This window comes from Spermophilus citellus, assembly GCF_964194105.1.
Source record: "Spermophilus citellus genome assembly, chromosome: 15".
Lineage (NCBI taxonomy): Eukaryota > Metazoa > Chordata > Mammalia > Rodentia > Sciuridae > Spermophilus > Spermophilus citellus.
This window is the reverse complement of record NC_138195.1, coordinates 74,039,779-74,061,005: the sequence shown is the minus strand read 5'-3', so window position 1 is coordinate 74,061,005 and position 21,227 is coordinate 74,039,779. Positions and strand designations below refer to the sequence as shown.

The 21,227-nt window shown below is 37.0% G+C and overlaps 1 protein-coding gene across 1 annotated transcript in view; it reads right to left on the bottom strand.

The window, feature by feature from the left end:
- SORCS3 (sortilin related VPS10 domain containing receptor 3) overlaps positions 1–21,227 on the bottom strand; it is a gene marked incomplete at both ends in the record, with an annotated part of 577,733 nt that overhangs the window by 263,767 nt on the left and 292,739 nt on the right. The window contains one exon of the mRNA XM_081268651.1: positions 15,297–15,455. Coding sequence (XP_081124777.1) covers positions 15,297–15,455 — 159 coding nt within the window. The remainder of the gene's footprint in view (positions 1–15,296; positions 15,456–21,227) is intronic.

The following is a 21,227-nucleotide window of genomic DNA, read 5'->3' as shown; positions in this document are numbered from 1 at the left end:
TATCTATTATTCGTATTCTTGATAATTGTTTCTGACTGGAATGAATGAAATCTCAGTGCAATTTTTATTTGCAGTTCCCTGATTGCTAGGGACATTGAACACTTTTTCATATATTTGTTGGCCATTTGTATTTCTTCTTTTGATAATGTCAATTTAGCTCTTTTGCACATTTATTGATTGGGTTACTTGGGTTTTTTGGTGTTAAGCTTCTTGAGTTCTTCATATATTCTGCATATTAATCCCCTGTCAGAGTACTAGCTGGTAAATATATTCTCCCATTTTGAAGTATCTTTCTTCATGCTCTTTATCATTTCCTTTTCTGTGCAGAATTTTTTTTATTAAATGCCCTCTTACTTATTGATTCTTAGTTTTATTTCTTGAGTTTCCAGGGTCTTGTGGAAGAAGTTGGTGCCTGCACAATATGTTATATAGTGTTGCAAAGTTTTCTTCTGGTAGTCACATAGTTTCTGCTGCCATTCCTACATCTTTGATTAATTTTGATTTGACTTTTGTACAGGGTGAGAGACAGGAATTCCATTCTTCTACATATGGTTATCAGTTTTCCCAGTACTATTTGTTTAAAAGACTGTCTTTTCTCCAACATATGTGTGTGTGTGTGTGTATATATGTATGTGTGTGTGTGTGTGTATATATGTATGTGCATGTGTGTGTGTGTGTGTGTGTGTGTATATATATATATATATATATATAATGTATATGTGTGTATACATATTTATACTGGCTTCATAGAATATATATACATATACATATATGTTGTGTACATATATACACACACACACACACACACATATATGTATATGTATATTTGGCATCTTTGTCAAATATCAGATGGGTTTGTTTCTATGTCCTCTATTATGCTGCACTGGTCTTCATGTCTATTTTTTATTAATTAATTTATTTATTTATCCTAATTAGTTATTTATGACAGCAGAATGCATTTTGATTCATTGTACAGAATTGCAGCACAACTTTTCATTTCTCCGATTATATATGATGTAGCGTCACACTATATGTGCAGTCATACATCTCCTGAGACTTGCAAAAATGAGATAGACATTATTACCCTAGGTACATGTATGACTGCACATATAATGTGACGCTACATCATATACAATCCTGCCCCTATACCCCCTCACCTTTGTCTAATCAAAGTTCCTCCATTTTTCCCATGCCCCACCCCCTGCTCCTATCATGGATCAGCATCCACCTGTCAGAAAGAACATTCAGCCTTTGGTTTTGTGGGATTGGCTTACTTCACTTAACATGCTATTCTCCAACTCCATCCATTTACCTGCAAATGCCATAATTTTATTCTCTTTTAAGGTTGAGTACTATCCCATTGTGTATATGTACCATAGTTTCTTTATCCATCATTTATTGAAGGGAATGTGATTGCTTCCACAGTTTTTATGCCATTACCATGCTGTTTTTGTTACTTTAGTTCTAGAGTGTATTTTGAGATTGTGTATTGTGATGCATCCAATATCACTCTTCTTGTTCAAGATGGCTTTGCTATTTGGGATCTTTTATTCCTCTGAATGAATTTTAGGATTCTTTTTTCTAGTTCTCTGAAGAATGTTATTGGCATTTTAGTGGAGATTGTATTGAATCTGAGTAATTCTTTTGGAAGTATGTCCATTTTAACAATATTAATTCTGCCTAGCCAAGAACATGGGAGGTCTTTCCATCTTCTAAGGTTTTCTTTAATTTCTTCAGTGTTCTGTAGTTTTTATTGTAGAGATCTTTTATCTACTTAATTAGATTAATTTCCAAATATTTTATTTCATTTTATTAGGCTTTTGTGAATGGAATGGTTTTCCTGATTTCTTTGTCAGCAGAATCACTACTGGAGTATAGGAAAGCTTGATTTGTGAATATCTGTCTTCTATCCTGCTATTTCGGTGAACTTGCCTATCAGCTTTAGAAGTCTTCTAGTGGAGTTTTTGGGTCTTCTAGATATAGGATCATGTCATTAGCAAATGGATAACTAAACTTCTTCCTTTCCTTTTTGTATCCTTTATTTCTTTCTCTTGCCTGATTGCTCTGGCTAGTCTCAAGGACTATATTGAATAGGAGTTGTGAGAGTGGGCATCCTTATCTTCTTCCTGATTTTAGAAAAAAAAATTGCTTTCAGTTTTTCTCCAGTATAACATTGGCTTTGGGCTTCCATATATAACCTTCATTATGTTGAGGTAAGCTCTTCATATGCTTGGTTTCTCCATTGTTTTTAACATAAATGAATGCTGGATTTTATCAGAGGTCTTTCTTCATCTATTGAGATAATCATATGAATTTTGTCCTTAATTCTAATTACCTAGAGAATTATATTTATTGATTTGAATATTTTGAACCAACCTTGGATTTCAACAAAGAGTTGGTTCTTTGGACAGATAAAAAAGATTGATAAACTCCTAGCCAAATCAATCAAATGAAAGTTAACAAAAACCCAAATCAACAAAATTTGAGATGAAAAAGGAAATAACACCATAGTCACTTCTGAAATCCAGAGGATCGTTAGAAATTATTTTGAAGTAAACTTTTTCTCTTCAATGGAATGGGAAATCATAGGTCTTTAGACCTGAAGTCACACTTTGGTAGTAAATATTCTTTTCTGTGCTTAATTCTTATCTGTCAAAATCCCTCTATCAGCTTCAAAATAGTTTCTCACATATCAGTTAATTTCCACACATCTCTGAAATTAGTAAAATCATTCTCCTTTACAACTTAAGAGATGTAATATTTGTACTGAGTCACAAAGTGTTCAGAATATGGCCTATCTTGGTAAATGTTCCAAAAGCTTTAGGAAGTAAGTGTGCTCTGTTGCAGGAGGTGTTCTAGAGAAAATGTTTAAGTCAAGTTAGTTCACTACATCGTACAATTCTCTTATATCATTATTGACTTTTCTTTCTATTTGTTATATGTACTAGCAACAAAAAAATCAGGACCTTTTAAAATTATCACTCAAAAAATCAAATTTGTGAAATGCTTAGGGATAAATCTGGCAAAAGAGGTTCAGGATCTATAAACTGAAAAGAATAAAATATTACTGTGTAATATTTCTTAGTAATAAACTGAAGGAAACCTAAACAAAGAGGAAGATAAACTGTGTTCATAGATCAGATGACTTCATAACTTTAAAATGTCAGTTCCTCTCAAATTGGTCTATATACTTAATGCAATCCAAATAAAAATTTCAGGACGCTTTTGGTGGTAACAGAAATTGAAAAATTGATTCCCAAATTAATTTGAAAATGCAAATTACCACAATGGCCAAGAAATCAAGATAATGTGACATTGGTGTCAAGCTAAGCAAATAGATCAATGGAAGAGAATAGAGTCCAGAAATAGTTCTTCAAATATATGGTCAATCGATTTTTTTGACAAAAGTATAGAAGTTATTCAATGATGAAAGAATAGCCTTTTCAAGAAATGATGTTGGAACAATTTGCTATCCATATGCAATAATAATAATAAACCTTGATCCCTACTTCACATCATATATAAAATGGATAATAGATATAAATATAAACATGAAACTATAGCAGTATCTAGTAAAAAGCAGAAAAAATCTCTATGACAGTAAATTAGTAAAGTATTTTTCAAATCTAACATCAAAAATATGAACCAAAAAAATGGCAATTTGTACTTTATGATATGTTTTCATTGAAATACTCTCTTAAGAGAATCAGAAGACAAGCTGTGATATTGGAGAAAATACTGTAAACTACATATTTGATAAAGGACTTTTATCTAGAATAAAGAAAGACTCTCAATACTCAATAAGAATACCAGTGACCCAATTTTAAATTGGGCAAAATCTTCACTAAAGGAAGTATATAAATAGCAAATAAACACATGATTCTCAAATAAACACATGATTTTCAAGGTCTTCAGTCAGTGGGAGAATGAAAATTAAACCACAATGAGATATCACTACTATATTAGAAAGGTTCAAATTACAAAGATTAGCATTCCAAGCATTGGTGAGGATATATAAAAACTGCATCTCTCACATACTCCTAGTAGAAAAGTGTACAACCACTTTAGAATACAGTTTAAACTTTTGTTAAAAATTCGTAACTACATCTAGCATACAATCCAGTCATTCCACTATACCAACTTGCCTTAGAGAAATGAAAACATAAGCCATACAAGAACCTGTTCATGAATTTTTCATAGCAACTTTATTTTTAATAGCCAAAACTTGGATTCAACTCAAAAATTCTCTCACACGTGACTAGATAAACCAATTGTATAGTATATCCATGCAATCTAATACTACCCAAAAAAATAAAAATAAAAGGAGCTATTGATATGTACAACATAGACAAATCTCAAAATAATTATAAGAAAAAGAAAACACGCAGGAATACAGTGCCTGTATGTAAAATTCTAGAGAACGCAAACCGGCTTCTAGGGCCTGAAAACAAATCCCCAACTTTGAATATGGTGAGGGATAGAGAAGGGGAGGAAAGAACCAGGTAGGAGCACAAGGAAACTTTGGGGTGACAGATTTGCTCACATTCTTTACTGCAGTGATGATCTCACGTAAGCCTTCGTGTCAAGACTTTATCAAATTTGTATACTATAACTTGTGCAGTCTCAGGATGCTAATTAGATCTCAATGCAATTGTTTATAAGAATCTAAAGTCAACTCATAAAGTGACCCTTGTTTTATTTTAATCAATATTTATAAGACTCAAACTGTGTAGCTCCAAGAGAATACCTTTATTCTTTGATACAGTAATTAGAGCAAACATTTTTTAAGCTAGGTCAGACCTACTCCCCAATGCACACAGATAATCTATCCTTCTATTTGGTGGCACTTATCCCAATTGCCATCATTGGCTCACGTGATGGGGCTTTCTCTTTGCACTAATGCATTGATGAATATCAGTATCCATTACTGCACATTATCTCCTGGTATATGGTTAGTGCTTGATACGTTTTTGTTGAATACAATATTCACTTGGTATGTAGGTAACAAAGGATAAGGGCTCTTTTTGTTTTGTTTTGGTGCTGGGTATCAAACCCAATGCCTCTGTATGCTAAGCACACACTCTGTCACTGAGCCTCACCTCTAGCCAAGGGCAAGTTTTTGACACTCTCAATGCTATGTACCAAAAAGTAGGAGATGGGTTTTGCTTTCTATTTTTCTTTCTTCTTTATTCCGTGTATTTTACTAATATTCATTTAGAGAAAAAAAATCTTTTGAATATTTAATGTAAACATTTGTTAGGATTTGTTAGACTCTGATAATGAGAAGTGAGTTACTTGGGGGGAAATGTGGCATAATTTTCAGTTATTTTTAGTGATTACACTGGAACATCTGTAAAAGGAATTAAATGAATGATATCAGCTTTTTACCTGCTGATTAACCTCACATTTTCAGCATCATGAAAGGGAAAGTGACTGTCTGAACCTTAGGGCATGTAGATCAGAGTAATGATCTACTGGTAAAACCTGGGTGCTTCCTTCAGGGACTGGATCCTTGGGGCCATAAGGCCCAGGAAACCATCCAGGCTAAGATAGATGAAAGAAAGAGTAAACTTCTCAGCCACCTTTCAGCATCTTAATTATGAAAACATTCAGGCCCAATATTAGCACAACAGTGTTTGAAGAAAGAAAAGTTAATATATCTTTTTTTCCCCTCACTCACTCCCCAGCCACCTATTACAAAGCTTCTAGATTACAACCCTGGTATCTCTAGCAACTACTTCAAATTAAAAAGTCTTCATTTTAAAAAGCCTTGTTTCAATAACTTACTTAGACAGCCACTGCTGGCTGCTGCCTCCGGCACTTGGAGCAGCCAAGGGAGGCGTGGGGCAAAATGTCAAGAAAGCAGCTAACGGAAAAGAAGCCACAAAAAAAAAAGGATTATCCCCTTTCTAGTACACCCTGGCAACAGGCCTACCAGGGCTTGCCCTCAACCACTCAGTGCATGTGGGAAATAAGCAACTCTTCTGTCGGTAAAGAAAGGGGCCATGGGCAGAGCCCCGGGCCATGGGCAATCAGACTGTGCGATCAATGGTATCCTTCTGGGTTTTGTCACGGTCAGGGTTAGTAGTTGCCTCCCCTCCTCTGGGACTTCTGGGCAATCGCGAAATCTGATTCTATTTTCAAATCACTCTAAGGTTTCTCCCTTTGCTTTTCAACCCGACAATTATTACCTTTATCTCTTGCCCAGGGACCATTTAAGATTTTTAGATGCCCTACACACAGAGAAAAATCTTGTTGCCTCTAATGTACTTAAAAAATAATAATAATAAAAGGTAAAACTACAAAACAAAAATTTTCTGAGTATGCTAAAAAGGAAAATAGCTTATTTCTAGATTTTCTTTGTTAAATATAAGTAGTTAAGGTTCCATAGAGTTTGCCTAGGTAAATTTTTCTCTAGAAAGTCTTATTTGCTTTGAGTTATGAAAGGCAAATAGGGCTAGCCAGATGAAGAGGGGGAAAGGACTGCCAAAGGGAAGCATTTACACCAGGACATTTCAGTGCCAAACAGGAAGACACCGTCCTTCTCCTATGAGTGAAATGAGTACTTGAGAAGAGGAGGTAGAAAGTTAGGATCCAAGCTACAACCGTCTATGAGCTGAGCTGTAGGTTTTCACTTCATCCTGCAATTAAGGGGAAGCCAATGATGCCAACAACTGAGCCAATGATTAAGAAGAACTGGAACACGATCAAGTCAACCGAACTTTTTTTCCTGTAACTTCTGGCACATCTGAGATCTTACTGACATTTTCAAATGCAAAGGAATGACAAAAATAAAACACAAAAAATCAAAACAAATCTAGTTTCTAAAAATCAAATAGTCAGGCAAAAATAAGTTGCCATCTGAGTCTTCTTTTAGGTTCTTTCTATTCCCTCAAAGTCCTTCCCAGTGGCCTCCGTGGTTTGGGTGGCATCTTTTCTCTTGTGCCACCCTGTCCCCTGATTTCAGAGTTATCCCACACAAGAGTGAGGGAGCTGGGGTATTTACACACCAAATTCTGTTAGACATTTGTTAAGGGCTGTTCCCAGATGTTAATTCCCTGGCTCATCGAAAGCTTGCTGTACAGAGGGGTGGAGAAGCTTCAAGGGGCTTTGGGGAAAGAAATGCAAATATTGGCAATCAGAAGTCCCTGGGAGCACACAAGAGAGAAAATACCAAATGGATATAAGCAGAGCATTAATATTGTCTGCTAAAATTGGATTTCTGATGGAAGTCAGTGATATGGCTGAGTTTTACATCTTTGTTGATATGGGGCCAAAAAAAAGCCATAAATATGAGGCAACAGCTGACATCTGGATAAACATCAATGGAACACCACCCCATATCTTATGCCCACAGAACCGCCACTATTACCACCCATCCCGTAGCCTCTTCGATGGAAACACTGGCTTTGAACTCCCTGCTATCTGGTCCCAGTGTAGGATTTCTGTGATTCCTCCTGCAGCATTTCCCTAGGCGGGAGCCGGTTTCCTCCCTCTCTCCCACTTCTACCACATTTTCCTTAGACAGAACAACAATCTGCACTTCTACACATCTCTATTGCTCTTTTGAGTAGATGAAAATATATTGGATGGAGTTTCTCTCCACCTACTACCTCCTCCCTTGATTAAAAAAGAATCACAAAAAGAGAAATCCCCAACTGTTATTTTCTCCTTTTATTCCACTCCTATTCCTTTTCGAGGTCCTCCCCCTCCCTTCCCAGCCACAAATCAAACAATTCTGGACATCCCACGTCAAAATTCACGAGAACAATGTGCATGCGGGTACTGTTAAATAAGGAGTCAATGTTCTATAATTTAATTTTCTCCTCTCACATTAAACCTGCCATTCTTTGCATAATCAGAGTGATAAATGCAGAGTCAGACTTCGTCTTCCTGACATTAATACCCATCAGTACTTCACATGCAAACAATTGTGACTTTCGACTTTATAAAAATTACCAAGAGCACAAACTCTGCTTAATTAAACCATTTAAAAGTTGCTTTTGTTACATTTAATGAATGATATATTATACTGCAATGAAACATGCAGCAATACAAATACTTCACAATGCTTCCAATTAAGACTCACTTCACTTATGCCAATTGACAACACTAGTGTTCCACACTTCATTCAGTTTGTGCATTTTAAATGAACTGGTTAGTGAGAAGGGTGCTTCTTTGCTAATGAGTTTTGTAATCAAGGCATCTATTTTAATTTCAAATTGGCTAGATTGGGGGAAATTGCTAGACTAAATGACTGGTACTAATTAGGATTATAAAAATATTCATCATGCCATGGAATTAACATGGGGGTCTGATTTTCCTACATTTGCATATTGCTTGAGTTTTGAGGGAAAAAAAATCTTGACAAATTGTCTTCTCTTTAGCAAACTGAACAAACACTATATCTGTTTTAGTCCTTCTTTTCATTTAAAGCATAATACATATTCATGATTTGTAAATGAAGTTAAATGATTTCAACTTCTATCTTCATTACCATATTAAAGATGTTGTCTCCATAAGCTTCCTTAAAAAACTTCAGATCATAGTATTACCTTTTTAAGTGACAAATGCTTTGGTTTAATCTATATAATAACCCAAAGACTGGAGCAAATTAATGGAAAGAAACACAACTGCCATGATGTGGACTTTTTTTGTTTTGTTTTGTTTTTGCCCTAGTAAGAATTAACTAGTCCTATGCCTTGTCATCGGTCAGCCATCTGATAGGTTCTCTCCTCAAGGTTCCATCCAGACAGTGACATCAGTTGAGAAGTGAGCCAAATGAATACTGCGTTCATTGGAAGGTTTGGTCGGGGGGCCTGGCTGATTTTATTGTGTGGCTATAGCAATGCTCCCCAGGTCTGTGGTTCAGTATAAAGGGGCCCGTAGAGGTCGGTTCCAAGGCAACTGCAAAGCTGTCTGTCTTCCAGGGAGAGTGGTGTGGTGGTCAAAACACAGCCAGACCCAGGAGAGAGAGCAGAGAGCAGGCCAGGCCTCTCACCTGGTTGTGTGTCCTTGAGCAAGTTAGCATCACCTTTTAGAGTCATCTGTTCATCTGTAACTTGGAAATAATATCCACCTTGCTGACACCTAGGAGAATTCAATGTAATAATGTATATGAAAGCACTTCAGCACTCACAAAACAGAAGGTACTTAAGGACATATATCTCATTTCCAAGAAAAAGCTATATGCCCAACTCTGCGTAATGCAACACAGGGCAGGTGCAGCTATAAGGTACAAGCCTCAACTCACTGGCTGTGTCTACACCCCTTGGCTGCCACAGTATATTCCCATTACACCTGTCACATCCAATAAGCAAACGCTAATTCAATTTTGGGATACAGCTGGAAAATTCATCTGAAAAACCTCCAAAATAAATCACTTCCTTAACATCTATCTATACTGGGTGCCTTGTAAATAATAAAACATATATCTATTGCTGAGTTGTAAATAATATAGATGGAGGTTATAACCAACAAAAGCATACTCTTTGTTAGGAGGGGGAAAAAAACTCCTATAGTTTCACAGTTCTAAAGGGACCATAGTAAAAAACAAAGAGGAGGAAAAGATATACCCCAGACTTGGTATATTCCCACTTCAGGGAAATCTTCCTCTATAACATGCTGCCTCTTGAGATGGGATTTCAATAATGAGTTCAAATGATTTTACCCAAATCAATCCTATTCACACCTAAAATCTTCTTAAGAGCACTGCTTTATAATTAGAATGAATATAAACTATTCATGGTAGATTAGATTGTAGATTTTTTAAAATTATAAATGCAGTCTAATGAAATCATGGAAAATTTGAAAACAAATAGTATGAAAAAATTCACAAATTTAATTCCATCACCCTAATAAATCCAATTAATATTCTGGAATATTTCCTTACTTTTAAAAAATTCTTTCCTTCCTTCTTTTGTCTTATTTTTTTTATTTGCACACTTGTATTCAAAGAGTACTTCTTACTTACTATTTATTATTTATGCATTTGTACATATCATGGATGTAATATGAAACATGTGTATATTTAATAGGTATGAATACACATCCATGTTGATACATGGTCATCGTGACCACCGTTTTAATGGATGCAACAAATGTCATGTTCCATGACTTAAATTCCTTCAATAGTGAGCATTCAGTTAAAAGTCCCTTAGTTTTTCCCATTATAAATGACTTTGATAAGCATCATTATTCCTAGAACTTCAGGGTATTATTCCACAGGTACAGTCTCAGAAGTGAGTAACTGAACCAGTGGATCAAGTTATGAATATGTACATCTTCTGATACACCTTGCCACGATATTTTCCAGGAAGGAAAACTAATTTGCATGCCCATCAATACTATTTCAGAACATGAGTTTCACCGTCATTTTGCCAAAACTGGTATAGAAAAAGAGCACATTTTAAAAATTAATCTGTTAAATTAATTTCAAATGGATAATTTTGAAAGTTTCCTTATGAATTTTCTAATTAGCTGAGTTAATCTGCATTTGGCTTAGACAACTTCTCTAATGTTTAATGTTTAATGCTTTTCAGTTAAAACATTTCTTCTTTTCAATTTGCCTTACTTGCTACTTTCTAACCTGTATTCTGAGGAATGGATCTTATCTGTTCCCTTGCCAGATTAGCCAGTCATAAATCATATGCATGAAATTAAACATGACCCTAACTGATGGAGGCTCCAGTAAGGATGAGATTTTGATGATGTGAGAAGCAACAGGGAGTTCAGGAAGTTTCTTGCTCAGGTAGCTAGTTTCCTCAGGCTCATGGTAATACATTCACTTTTCTGCACTTACACTACAACTTGCTATAAAAAGCTTAAAACATAACCCAGACTCCGGCCAGCTGCTACCCCACCAGAGTGAGAGGTCAAAATGCTTCAGAGAATGGAGGCCAAAAAAATAAAAATAAAGAATAAAAATAAAAAGACATGTCCTGTAGATAGAATAGAGCCTAAGGCCAGAAACATTTGCAAAGGAAGGGGCTAGCAAAACAATTCCTGAGTCCAACTAGAAAACTAGAAATCTGGAGTCAGGATTTGGCCAAAGAGGTGGGAGTTAGGGTGGTGGAATGAGCATAAAGGGCTGCACACACAATTAAACAAAGTCAGGGTGGAAGCAGGTGGGTGACAAGGAGAAACCATGACGCCACACTGCTCTACTTTTCTGGACCTACCTGTGGCTGTAGCTCCCTGTCCCCAAACTCTGCCATGGTTGAATTTCTATCCTGAGAGCATTAGGAGGCAGAAGGTCATTGGGGATGACACTTTGTTCGCTCTCTGCTTCCTTGTTACCATGTCCTAAGCTTTCTTCCTCTGTGGTGCCCTTGCGCCATGATGTTCTGCCTCACCTTGGCCCCAGAGCTAGAGTCAACTGACCATGGACTAAATCTCTGAAACCAAGAGGCCCTAAATAAACTTTTCCTCTGTTAAGTTGTTATTGTTGGGTCCTTGGGTTTTCAAAGAATGGAAGAGGACCTAAGGAAAATGCAATGATTTGGTTTTTGTTTTGTTTTTTTTTTTTTCCAATTAAACGTGCCCTTCCATTCTATCCCTACCCCAAGGATGACAAATTCCAAACCTATGATCATCCCTAGTTAATCCCCAACAGCTTTGTCTCCAACAGGTAGGGAGAGACAAGGCCTGTTTCCGCAAGTAGCTACCAAGAAAGTTATCATCACATACCAATCCAGGAGCATCTGACTACAATTATTAGTCTGACTGTTGAGAATGAGAATATAAATGAAAGGCACAGCTTCACCTGTGTCTAGCATTCCAGAAGGACAATTTTGAATTCTGAGGCCCTTCACAAGACACATACACTCTTGTTCACCAGTGCCTTGCTCAGGTATGGTCCAATCAGCAAAGCCTGGGCTGGACCATCCACCTCTCTCTGCTGGGCCCAGCACTGCCAGTCACCATCCTAAAACCATACATCAGCTTCTTAGCCAGCTTGTCAATCCACCAGCTACTATTGAATTTGGCTAGTGATCAGCAAAAAATCCCAGAGTTCACAAAGAAATGATAAATTATCAAAGCGATGGCTATGCTAATTGCCTTGATTTGATCATTACACAATGTATACATGAATAGAGACATTACACTGTACCAAATAAACATGCGCAATTATGAAAGGTCAATCAAAAATAAATTTGGATTTTAAAATACCCTGAGCTGCATGCACCACCCCCCTCAGCTCCTATAAAAACAACCCTTCATTACACATGCTGGTGTTTCAGAAAGTGTGTTTAGCCATTGAAATGATGGGCTGTTCTAGAGCCTTCTAGACCAGAAGGGCCTGCAAACAATGGAACCTGGAATCCCATTGAGTTCCTCACCTCTGACCTCCAAAATCTGCTGTATTGGTAAAAATTTCATTTTGTCAAGAAGATAAATGATAACAATAGCTTTGAAATCCCACCTTTCATGCAGAAAAATAGCTATTTTCAACTCTTTATCCTTGGAAGGCCCCTTGTACTAGAATGTATACATCTGTGAATACATGAGCATGTACCCTTGGAAAAAAAACTGCACCACATCCCTTATTAAAAGGAGGAGTATTTAAACAATCAGCCTTCTATAGCAATGAAAATAGTAACTATCTTTTCTAGGATTTCTTTGTCTTCAAAACTCATCTCAAAATCTTTCAAAACAATCTGTTTTTAATAAGATCATTGGGTCCTCCAGATAATCCAAAACATCACAATGTAAGCTGTTTTAGTTATCAATGAGGACAGAGGCTGATGGAAACAATGGAGCAACCCACCTCTTAAATAACTGATCGATGCACAACAGTCTTTAGGGGAAAAAAAAAAGTTAGCTTTGGTTCCAAAATTAGGGGAGAAGGGTCGCTTTTCTTATATCATTTCCAATTTGGTCAACCATAGCCTTCCACTGCTCTTTCATTTTAAAGCGCAAAGATCCTTATAAAACATCTCCAAAGATTCCTGTAGCCAAGAAGCCAAGAATAAATGTCTTGTCTTCACTAAGTAAAGAATTTGATGGGCAGAGCAGGAGCTGGCACAGAAATTAACAGGAAATGGAAAGCTCGTGAAGATGGCCAGAAAGAAAGGAACTAATCAAAGGCCCAAGTCAAACTGGTCAGGAAAGACAGGACTTTGAAAGGTTGGGATGCATCAAGAGTTAGAGGCAAGCCCCTCCTGTGGGGTCAGATGCAAAGCATCTTTGCCCCCCACTCCAATCTCATACCCCCATGCCCCTCAACTGGTATCCTAAGACCCGCTTAATTCACAACCCACCATCCAGCACTTCAATTAACAGACCATTATGGGCATCTCTCAGTTTCTCGCTGCAATTCTGCCTTATCCAGAAGATAGTCCCTTAATTTTCCAGCAGTGTCTTTTCTGAGCGAGATCTACTGGCAAGTCTCCTGCAGCTTTGGGGTAGCAGTTTGAAAAGTAAAGCAATTGGATATTATCCCTTTAAAAATATCATTCAATTAGATCTTTTGTAATACATACAACATAACGAGATAGCCTTGCCGATTCTAAAGAAATTGCTAGTGCATTTCATCAAAGGCACAATAATGGAAACATCGATTCACTCCTCACCACAAACATCTTCCTTTGATGCTGCAGTTACCTTAATACTAGCACTTTTCATTTTCTCAAGAAGAAAACAGCTGCCTAGATACATGCACATCAGAGAAGGCTCTAGTCTGAAATAACACATTTGTATATCAATCTCAACTACACTTGCATCTTCATTTGCTGCTGCATAGCATCATATTCCTTGACTCTAAACCACTAAATTACTCCCAGAATGAAGAAAAACTCCTCTGCAACCTGGATAGCTGGGGCTAGGTGTTTTATGCCATCTCTGTAAACATTGCCAGGGACTTCATCTCCCCCCTCACACCATTTATTCAAAAGAAGAATGGGCAGGCACTGGCTAGAAACTTTATGGATCTGAAGAACATTCAGCCACTTTTAGCAAAAGATGTCAACAAGAAAGAGTACCGAAGGAATAATATATTTGGAAATGTGCAGTGTGATTAGGAAAATCCATCAACACCCACGGCCACATTTCCAAATATTTTTACTAAGTGAAAAAGTAGCCATCAAGTCTGAAAGGATTTTGAAGGCATTATATCCACAAGGGTACTTCATGAGCGATGGTCCAGAAGTTCTTGGTGCTGTGGAAATGGGGGGAAAGGATACGCCTGGATATACATGAGGCACTGCATTTGGATTATCAATCACTTGGTATGAGAGTTCTATTGCTCCTAATCTAGCTTGTCCTTAGAAAAAAAATATGGTTCTGAGCTAAGAGTTCTGAGCTTCATCTAAATACATAATCATCCAACCATTTAATAGCATCCAAATAATTTACTTTTTTTTTTCAACATAGCTTCAAAATTTCTGGCTCTACTAAGCATCTAAACCCACAGACTATCTGACATTTGGCTAAGTCTTTCATACAATATCCACTTGATGCCATGAAAGAAGTGTATTTGCAATGGCTTTTGCTCTGCAAATGTCATGTGGGTGTCCTTAGGGGATTGCCTTAAGCACCTGATGCCCACCATGAGGCTCTGTTAATGAGAGAGATAAAGGTTATGTTGAAATTATTGTTTAAAGGTGCTGACATATCACACACACACAAACACACACACAAATTCACAATCACAATCACATATTCAAATACAAACTGAAGAAAAACTATTTTAGGATTTGAGAGTGCAGAAAGAAGAAGCTATTTCAACCAAGGTGATTCTGTGGATATCTCTATGCAAGGCAGTGCTTGTAATCATCTCTTCCCTTTCACTAATTGATTCTGCAACATTATTACATAAAAGCTTGGCATCTGTACGAAGGTTCTGGAGACAGCAGGAAATACAATGAAGAATAATCTAAAGTCCTTGTTCTTATGCTTCTTACATGCTAGCTTCTCCAGCTACACAACTGAGATTTTGGAACAAACTCCTTTGCCTTACTGCACCTCTGTTGACCATAGTCAAAATCAAATTAATATAATAACATATCTCCTACACAGAGCTACTCGAAATAAGGTCAAATTAGTATATTTTAGAGAAAATCATTTTACAACTGTGAAATTATTAAAAAAAGCATTGCCAATATACAAAATATAACAGTCTGCATATTTTGATATTTAAGACTAGAAAGGAAGGTTGTTTGCTGCAGACAAAATCAACTTGATTGGAATGGAGAAATGTCATTGACTCCTCTCCAAAATCTGAATTGAGCCAACAAGTGCTTTTCACAGGGTGAGACCCGGGTGACAAGATGAGAATGAAAACAGTATTTGTTCACCTTTTGATCCAAACTGTAGGCCAGCACCCAGTCCTCTTGCTTGGGATGAAAGAGCAGGCTCTGGATGTAGAAGGTAAGGCGGTACTTTTGATACGTGGCCCCTTCGTCTGAGCTGATCAATATGCTGCTTTCCATTTCAGGATCACTAAGAAGCATGATCTGATGAAAGGACAGAGGACAAAATACAGATAGAATTCATAGGACGGAATAAGTACAAGATTTAATAAATATAAAATACATCTGTATTGGAATATCAAAGCACATAAAGGGGCACCTGAGCCTCTATAGGAAATATGGGTCCTTTTTTCTTTCCAGGTTTAGTTTTTCTTCATTGCTGAATTGAGCTGAAATAGGGTACAAGGCTAAATCTGTTTACTAAGATAGGCCTTATGCTTGCTTTTTTCTTTTTCTTTTTCTTTTTTTCTTTTTTTTTTTTTTTTGGTACTGGGAATAGATAGAACCTAGGGGTGGTTTACCACTGAGCTGCATTATCAGTAGTTTTTATTTTTAATTTTGAAACAGGGTATTGCTAAATTGCTGAAGTTGGCCTCAAACTTATGATCCTCCTGCCTTAGCCTCCTCCATTGCTGGGATTATAGGTAGCACCATTACTCCTGGCTGGGAAGTTTTGGTTTTTGAAGTTTACCACCAAATCTCTGAGAGAATATTATGGTCCTCTGTCCCCTGATCTAGGGATACTCTACCAAAACTCTCAGTCTTTCTGTCTCGGTCTTCACCTTTCTGTTACTTCTTATTATGGTATTGTTCTTTAGTCATGGAAAGAACCCCACTCCTAGGATACAGTTATATATTCTATTCTTTCTGAATTGATTTAACTGGTTGTATGACCCCTTTTTATTTTCTAAAGCACATATTCCCAAATGTTTCTAGGCAAATACCATTTCCACATAAGGTTTTCTATCCCCAAACCACAAGGACAGAAGTGGTGTGTTGAAAATGCTTTGGCATCAGAGCAGGTTCACATCTCAACAGTTCTCTCTTCTCTGTTCTCTATTTGGAAAGTTACTCAAACTATCATTAGAGCCTGATGCTACCCAAGCTGGATTTGAACCTATGGCATAACATGTTCTTGAATACTGTTGAAATTTCACCCTTCACCTGATGCAACCAGGCATCCACTCAGAGTACCTCAATAACAATGGTACCACCAATGGATGATCAGCTTTCCAGTATTTAATACAACAGACACAGCCTTAGATACAATGAGCTACTCCATCCTTCTTGAAGCCTTCTCTTCTGGGTTTTTTCATAATATCATACTCATCTGCTTTTCTTTTTCATCTCTTTTGGATACTCACACTTTCTTTGATTTTCTTTAAATATGACCATTCCTGAACCCTCCATTTGGACCTTCTGTTTTCACTCACCAAATTGTTACTCAGTAACTCCTTTCAATTCTGATTTATGTTTTTTTTAATCACCATCTTCCTGAGACAACTCAAAATTTAAACCTCCAAATTGCCTCCAAAAATTCAGACTTGAAATTTCAACTGTTGGGATTCTTCCACTTGGATGTTCCACCTAAAACACAAGATGCCCCATAGTGCTGCCTTATCCTGGCCCTATTGGTTCCCAATTGTTCCCCAGCTCGGTGAGTGTTTCCATTTACTAATAATATGAAACAAAATGGCCATGATTCATTTTTGAATTTGCTTTCTCCCTTACCTCTGCAAATCCCTTCATCTCTGAAACCTGTGTATTTACCTCCTAATTCACTCCAAAATCAAGTCCCCTCTATCTGTTGTGATTGCCTTAGTCCAGACACGGTCCTCTCTCTACTGGGTTACTACTGTAATACACCCAATCCCTTGTAGCCACGTGGGCCTTGTCCCCTCCAATCCACTTTGCACACTTGCCCAGAACAATCATCCTCTAAAACAAACCTGATTCTGACATTCTCCCACCTAAAACCATGTCACCGCTTATCATCATAACATCTCCATGACATCCCCATACTCCAAAACCCTTCAAATCCTGCCCTCTTTTTTTTTTTGAGCTTCATCTGCAGCCCATATGCAGCCTGATTCAACAACTTTGAGTTCTGAATGTTAGCTAAGTGACTGAAGGAACAAGTGAATTTATTTCCTATTGTAGTTGTAGTTCTTCCTGCCTTTAGGGATACTGATGCCAAATTATAAGGATAACTTCTATCACATGTTCTGAACCACAGGGTCTGAAGCAAAAAAAAAAAAAAATGAAATCAATAAACAAACAACTCCACACCTTATAAAATAAAACTATTATCAAGCAAGATTTTAAAAATGCTACCCAGAGCATATATTAGTATTATAAAGTCAGCTTTAAAACAAATTTAGGCCTGTTAACTGCCAAGATTCATAGTTCTTTCTCTTTTATTCCCTCACAGCTTCCCAGGCAAGCTTACTTTCTTCCTTCAAATATTTGCTTTGGCTTCATTGAAATAAGTCATCATTAGTTATCAGCACATTTTTAAGAAATGGATGCAGTATAATAATTTTATTCATTCATGTGTGAATAACCCAGGGAAAAGCTCTTATGTGAGTTATTTGTAGACAAAGAATAACCTCCTCCTCCCCTGGCACTGTGAAGGGATGAGGGAACCAGAGGCAGCACCCAGCTGCCCTTGAGAAGACCTCAGGGGAGGTATCCATTGGGCTTGCAGACATTGAAAGCACAAATATACTGGGTAAGAATGAAGCTCTCATAACCAGCCTCGCCTGCTCCACCCTATGCACCGACAGGCTACATAACAGGCAATGAAATCGTTTTTCCCCTGGTGCAGAGAAATTAAACTGCTTATTTTATGCAGGTATAAAGAAGCTTCATGGCTATGATTTTAATTATAAGATAAGACCAACATCATAAATGGACTTTATTTTATATACCATGAGTTACAATATACTGAAGAAGGTTACCGTCAAATATGTGTACGATGTGTTCTCTTCCTCTAGCCATTTCTTTCAGACTTGCATACACCACTTGCATATACCAACCCACTAATCCATACACAAACACCACATGGATATGTGTGCCCACATGCATTAACATGCACACAGATGCCTCATGTATGTGCAGGCACACATACAGAAATGAATTAATATATAGTAAGGCATGTTGACATTGTGTGGCCATTTCACGGAGCTATTGTTTGCGAGAGTAGATTTTTTATTGCAACCTTTCTCTGACATTCTCATTGGAAATCCTTTTATATACTTTCATATCCCTGACAATGTCTCTACTCAATCCTACTTTCTAAGCAGAAGGAAAAGAAGAGAAACAGACACCTACATATTGTGGATTTCTAACCTATGCAAGGTACTTTCCCTGATATTTTATATAAACCTCATACAAATCATGTAAAGTATCATTATTTGCATTTTACAGATAAGGAAACTAAGGCTCCGGAGGAAAGCAATTTGCCTAATACTCCTCTGATTGATTCAAAACCTACCTAAGTCCCCACTGGCTACACACACACACACACACACACACACACACACACAGAGTCAGATGCCTTTTTAAAGTACCTCTAAGAAATCCATCCAAGAAAAAATAACAGCTTTAAGAAAGCTCTTCCTCTGACTACCTCTGACCATGTATCTACTTCTGACCAAAAGAATATCAAGAATTAAATGAATAGGAATCAAAGAGGGAACTACAATTTAACTGCTAATGTTAAAAAAGGAGGGTACCATAATATCAATGTAAACATTATAAGAAAATGCTTTGTCACAAGTTAACCCTCAAAGCAAACTATGTCCTGTATATTAATATACCAAACATATAAAGAAAATCATCTTATGCCTGCCCAAATATTTATTAAGCCAGGATTTTCATTTGAACGTTTACAGGGACAAAGCAGGTAAAATCAAATGAGTGAAGCAGAAAAGACAAAGTAAGAAGTGGGAAAGACTGCACCAAACTGGAGAATATATATTGTTTAAAATATTTAAAATTGCATTGTAGAAACATTAGGCCTCAATGAAATATATCTGTGGATTAGGCATTATGGACTAGGCATGTAGCTCTTGGTAAAAAATACAATAAATTGTTTCTAAAAATCAAGGAAATTTACAAGCTTTATCTTTCAGTTTTAATTGTCAGCATACAGGTGCATAATTTATGGCAGTGGCTATTCAGATGTTTGTGAGTTCTGCATTTACATGATTTGACAATCAATAGGGCAGAGATCTCACTGGAGATTTTTGTTTTCTCTTTACTTCATTCTACTTTGATTTTTTTTTTTTATCCAGCTTATCCTTATATAAGATGTGCAATAGGCACAGATGTGTGCGGGAAGGGGAGTATTTCAAGTATGGATTAGTGGGTTACCAACAGTGAAGATGCTGGGTGCAGGTGTCCTGGGTTCAAATCTTCAGGCAGCTTCTTTATGTGTAAGCAAAAGGAAGTGAGTCAGCATTCCCAAGTCTGTTATCTAAGCTGTAGAAGAAGACAAGCAACTGCACCTCCTCCCTCAGTTTTGTTCAAAGGGGCAAATGAGATAATGATTAGGGGGCTTGTGATAGTGCCAGCTGCACACCTGCGAAGTACAGGTTGACCTTCATCTCTAAATCACCCAGAAAAGCCAAGCAAAGCCAGAAGTGGGGCCAGGCAGGGTGGAGATAAACGGAGGTGATTTGATTCCCTTTGCTCTTGACCTGGGTGGATAAAAGCCAAAGGGTAGAGGTAGAGAAACTAGGGAATTGCTTTCCAATAAGTAAAGTTACTGTCCTACATGGTAAGAATGCTCCAGAGATATGGTGAACAGCAGTGAGCACACACTTAACAATACTGGTTTGTATAATTGAAATTTTAAGATCTCATGGGGTATGTGTATGTGTGGGTTCACCATATTTAAAAAAAAAATAAAATAAAAAGTAAAAAGGACAGGGAGAAAAATACTATATTTCATATTCATTTACATGCATTTTGCATTCCTGGTAGTATTGTAAGACAAACATACCCTATTAGCAAATATCAGCATTGCCACAGTGAACACCAGTCAGTAGGCAATTGTCAATTTGCTAAATATAGTTTGCTGCTTAGTTGCAGTCATCTGTTCAATGGGAAATTCCAGACCAGGACAGAAGGAGCATGCTGCTGCCTTAGGGGTGAGACTCTCACACAACCAGTCTCTTAAACTTATCTATTTCTAATCTGAATTATCTCAGATTAGAAATGGATAAGCTTTAGAGTTTACCAACAAATGAATGGCATAATCTCTTTTCTTTTTTTTTCATTTTTCATTTTTATTTATTTTTTATTTGCTTGTTTGCAATGCCTTCTTTGGTGAATCCCTGGTAAAAATAAATAATAACAGCAGTCCTAATGTTAGGGTGTAAAGCACAATGCAAGTTAGGAACCAGGCAGGGATTCTGCTTGGTCAGCTTGCTTTCAAAATCCTTTCAGCTTCTCTACATCTAAGCCAGTCAGAATAAGCACTGGAGATGTCAATATCCTACCCAGAAATCTTTCCAGAGTACACCCTCTCCTGGTGTTGGATGAGCCTAATGATATCATTGATGAATAAGTTACTTTGTTTCATTACTTATTCTCTCTGTTTCTCCTTGCAATCTATCAACATGAGGGAAAAGTTAAAGGTTTCTCAGTCTCTAGCTCTGTCAGAGATCCCAGAAAGGCAAGGAAATAAACTCTAGCCCAATGAATAGAAAAGGAGAAATGCTATAATTCACCATGTAATTGAGTCCTAATGGTACACCCTTAGCACAGTTAGTGTTCAATAAGAAAAAGCGATAATATCAATATAGATTTTCAAAGAATATAACATATGCCAGCATGGCCGGCCCCTAAACCAATGGATATAATTGATATGTTATTGAATATTGACTTCCATGAAAATGGGGCCTGCTATAGGTAAGGCTTTGAATCTCAATATACTAGTACATATTCTCTCTCTCTCTCTCTCTCTCT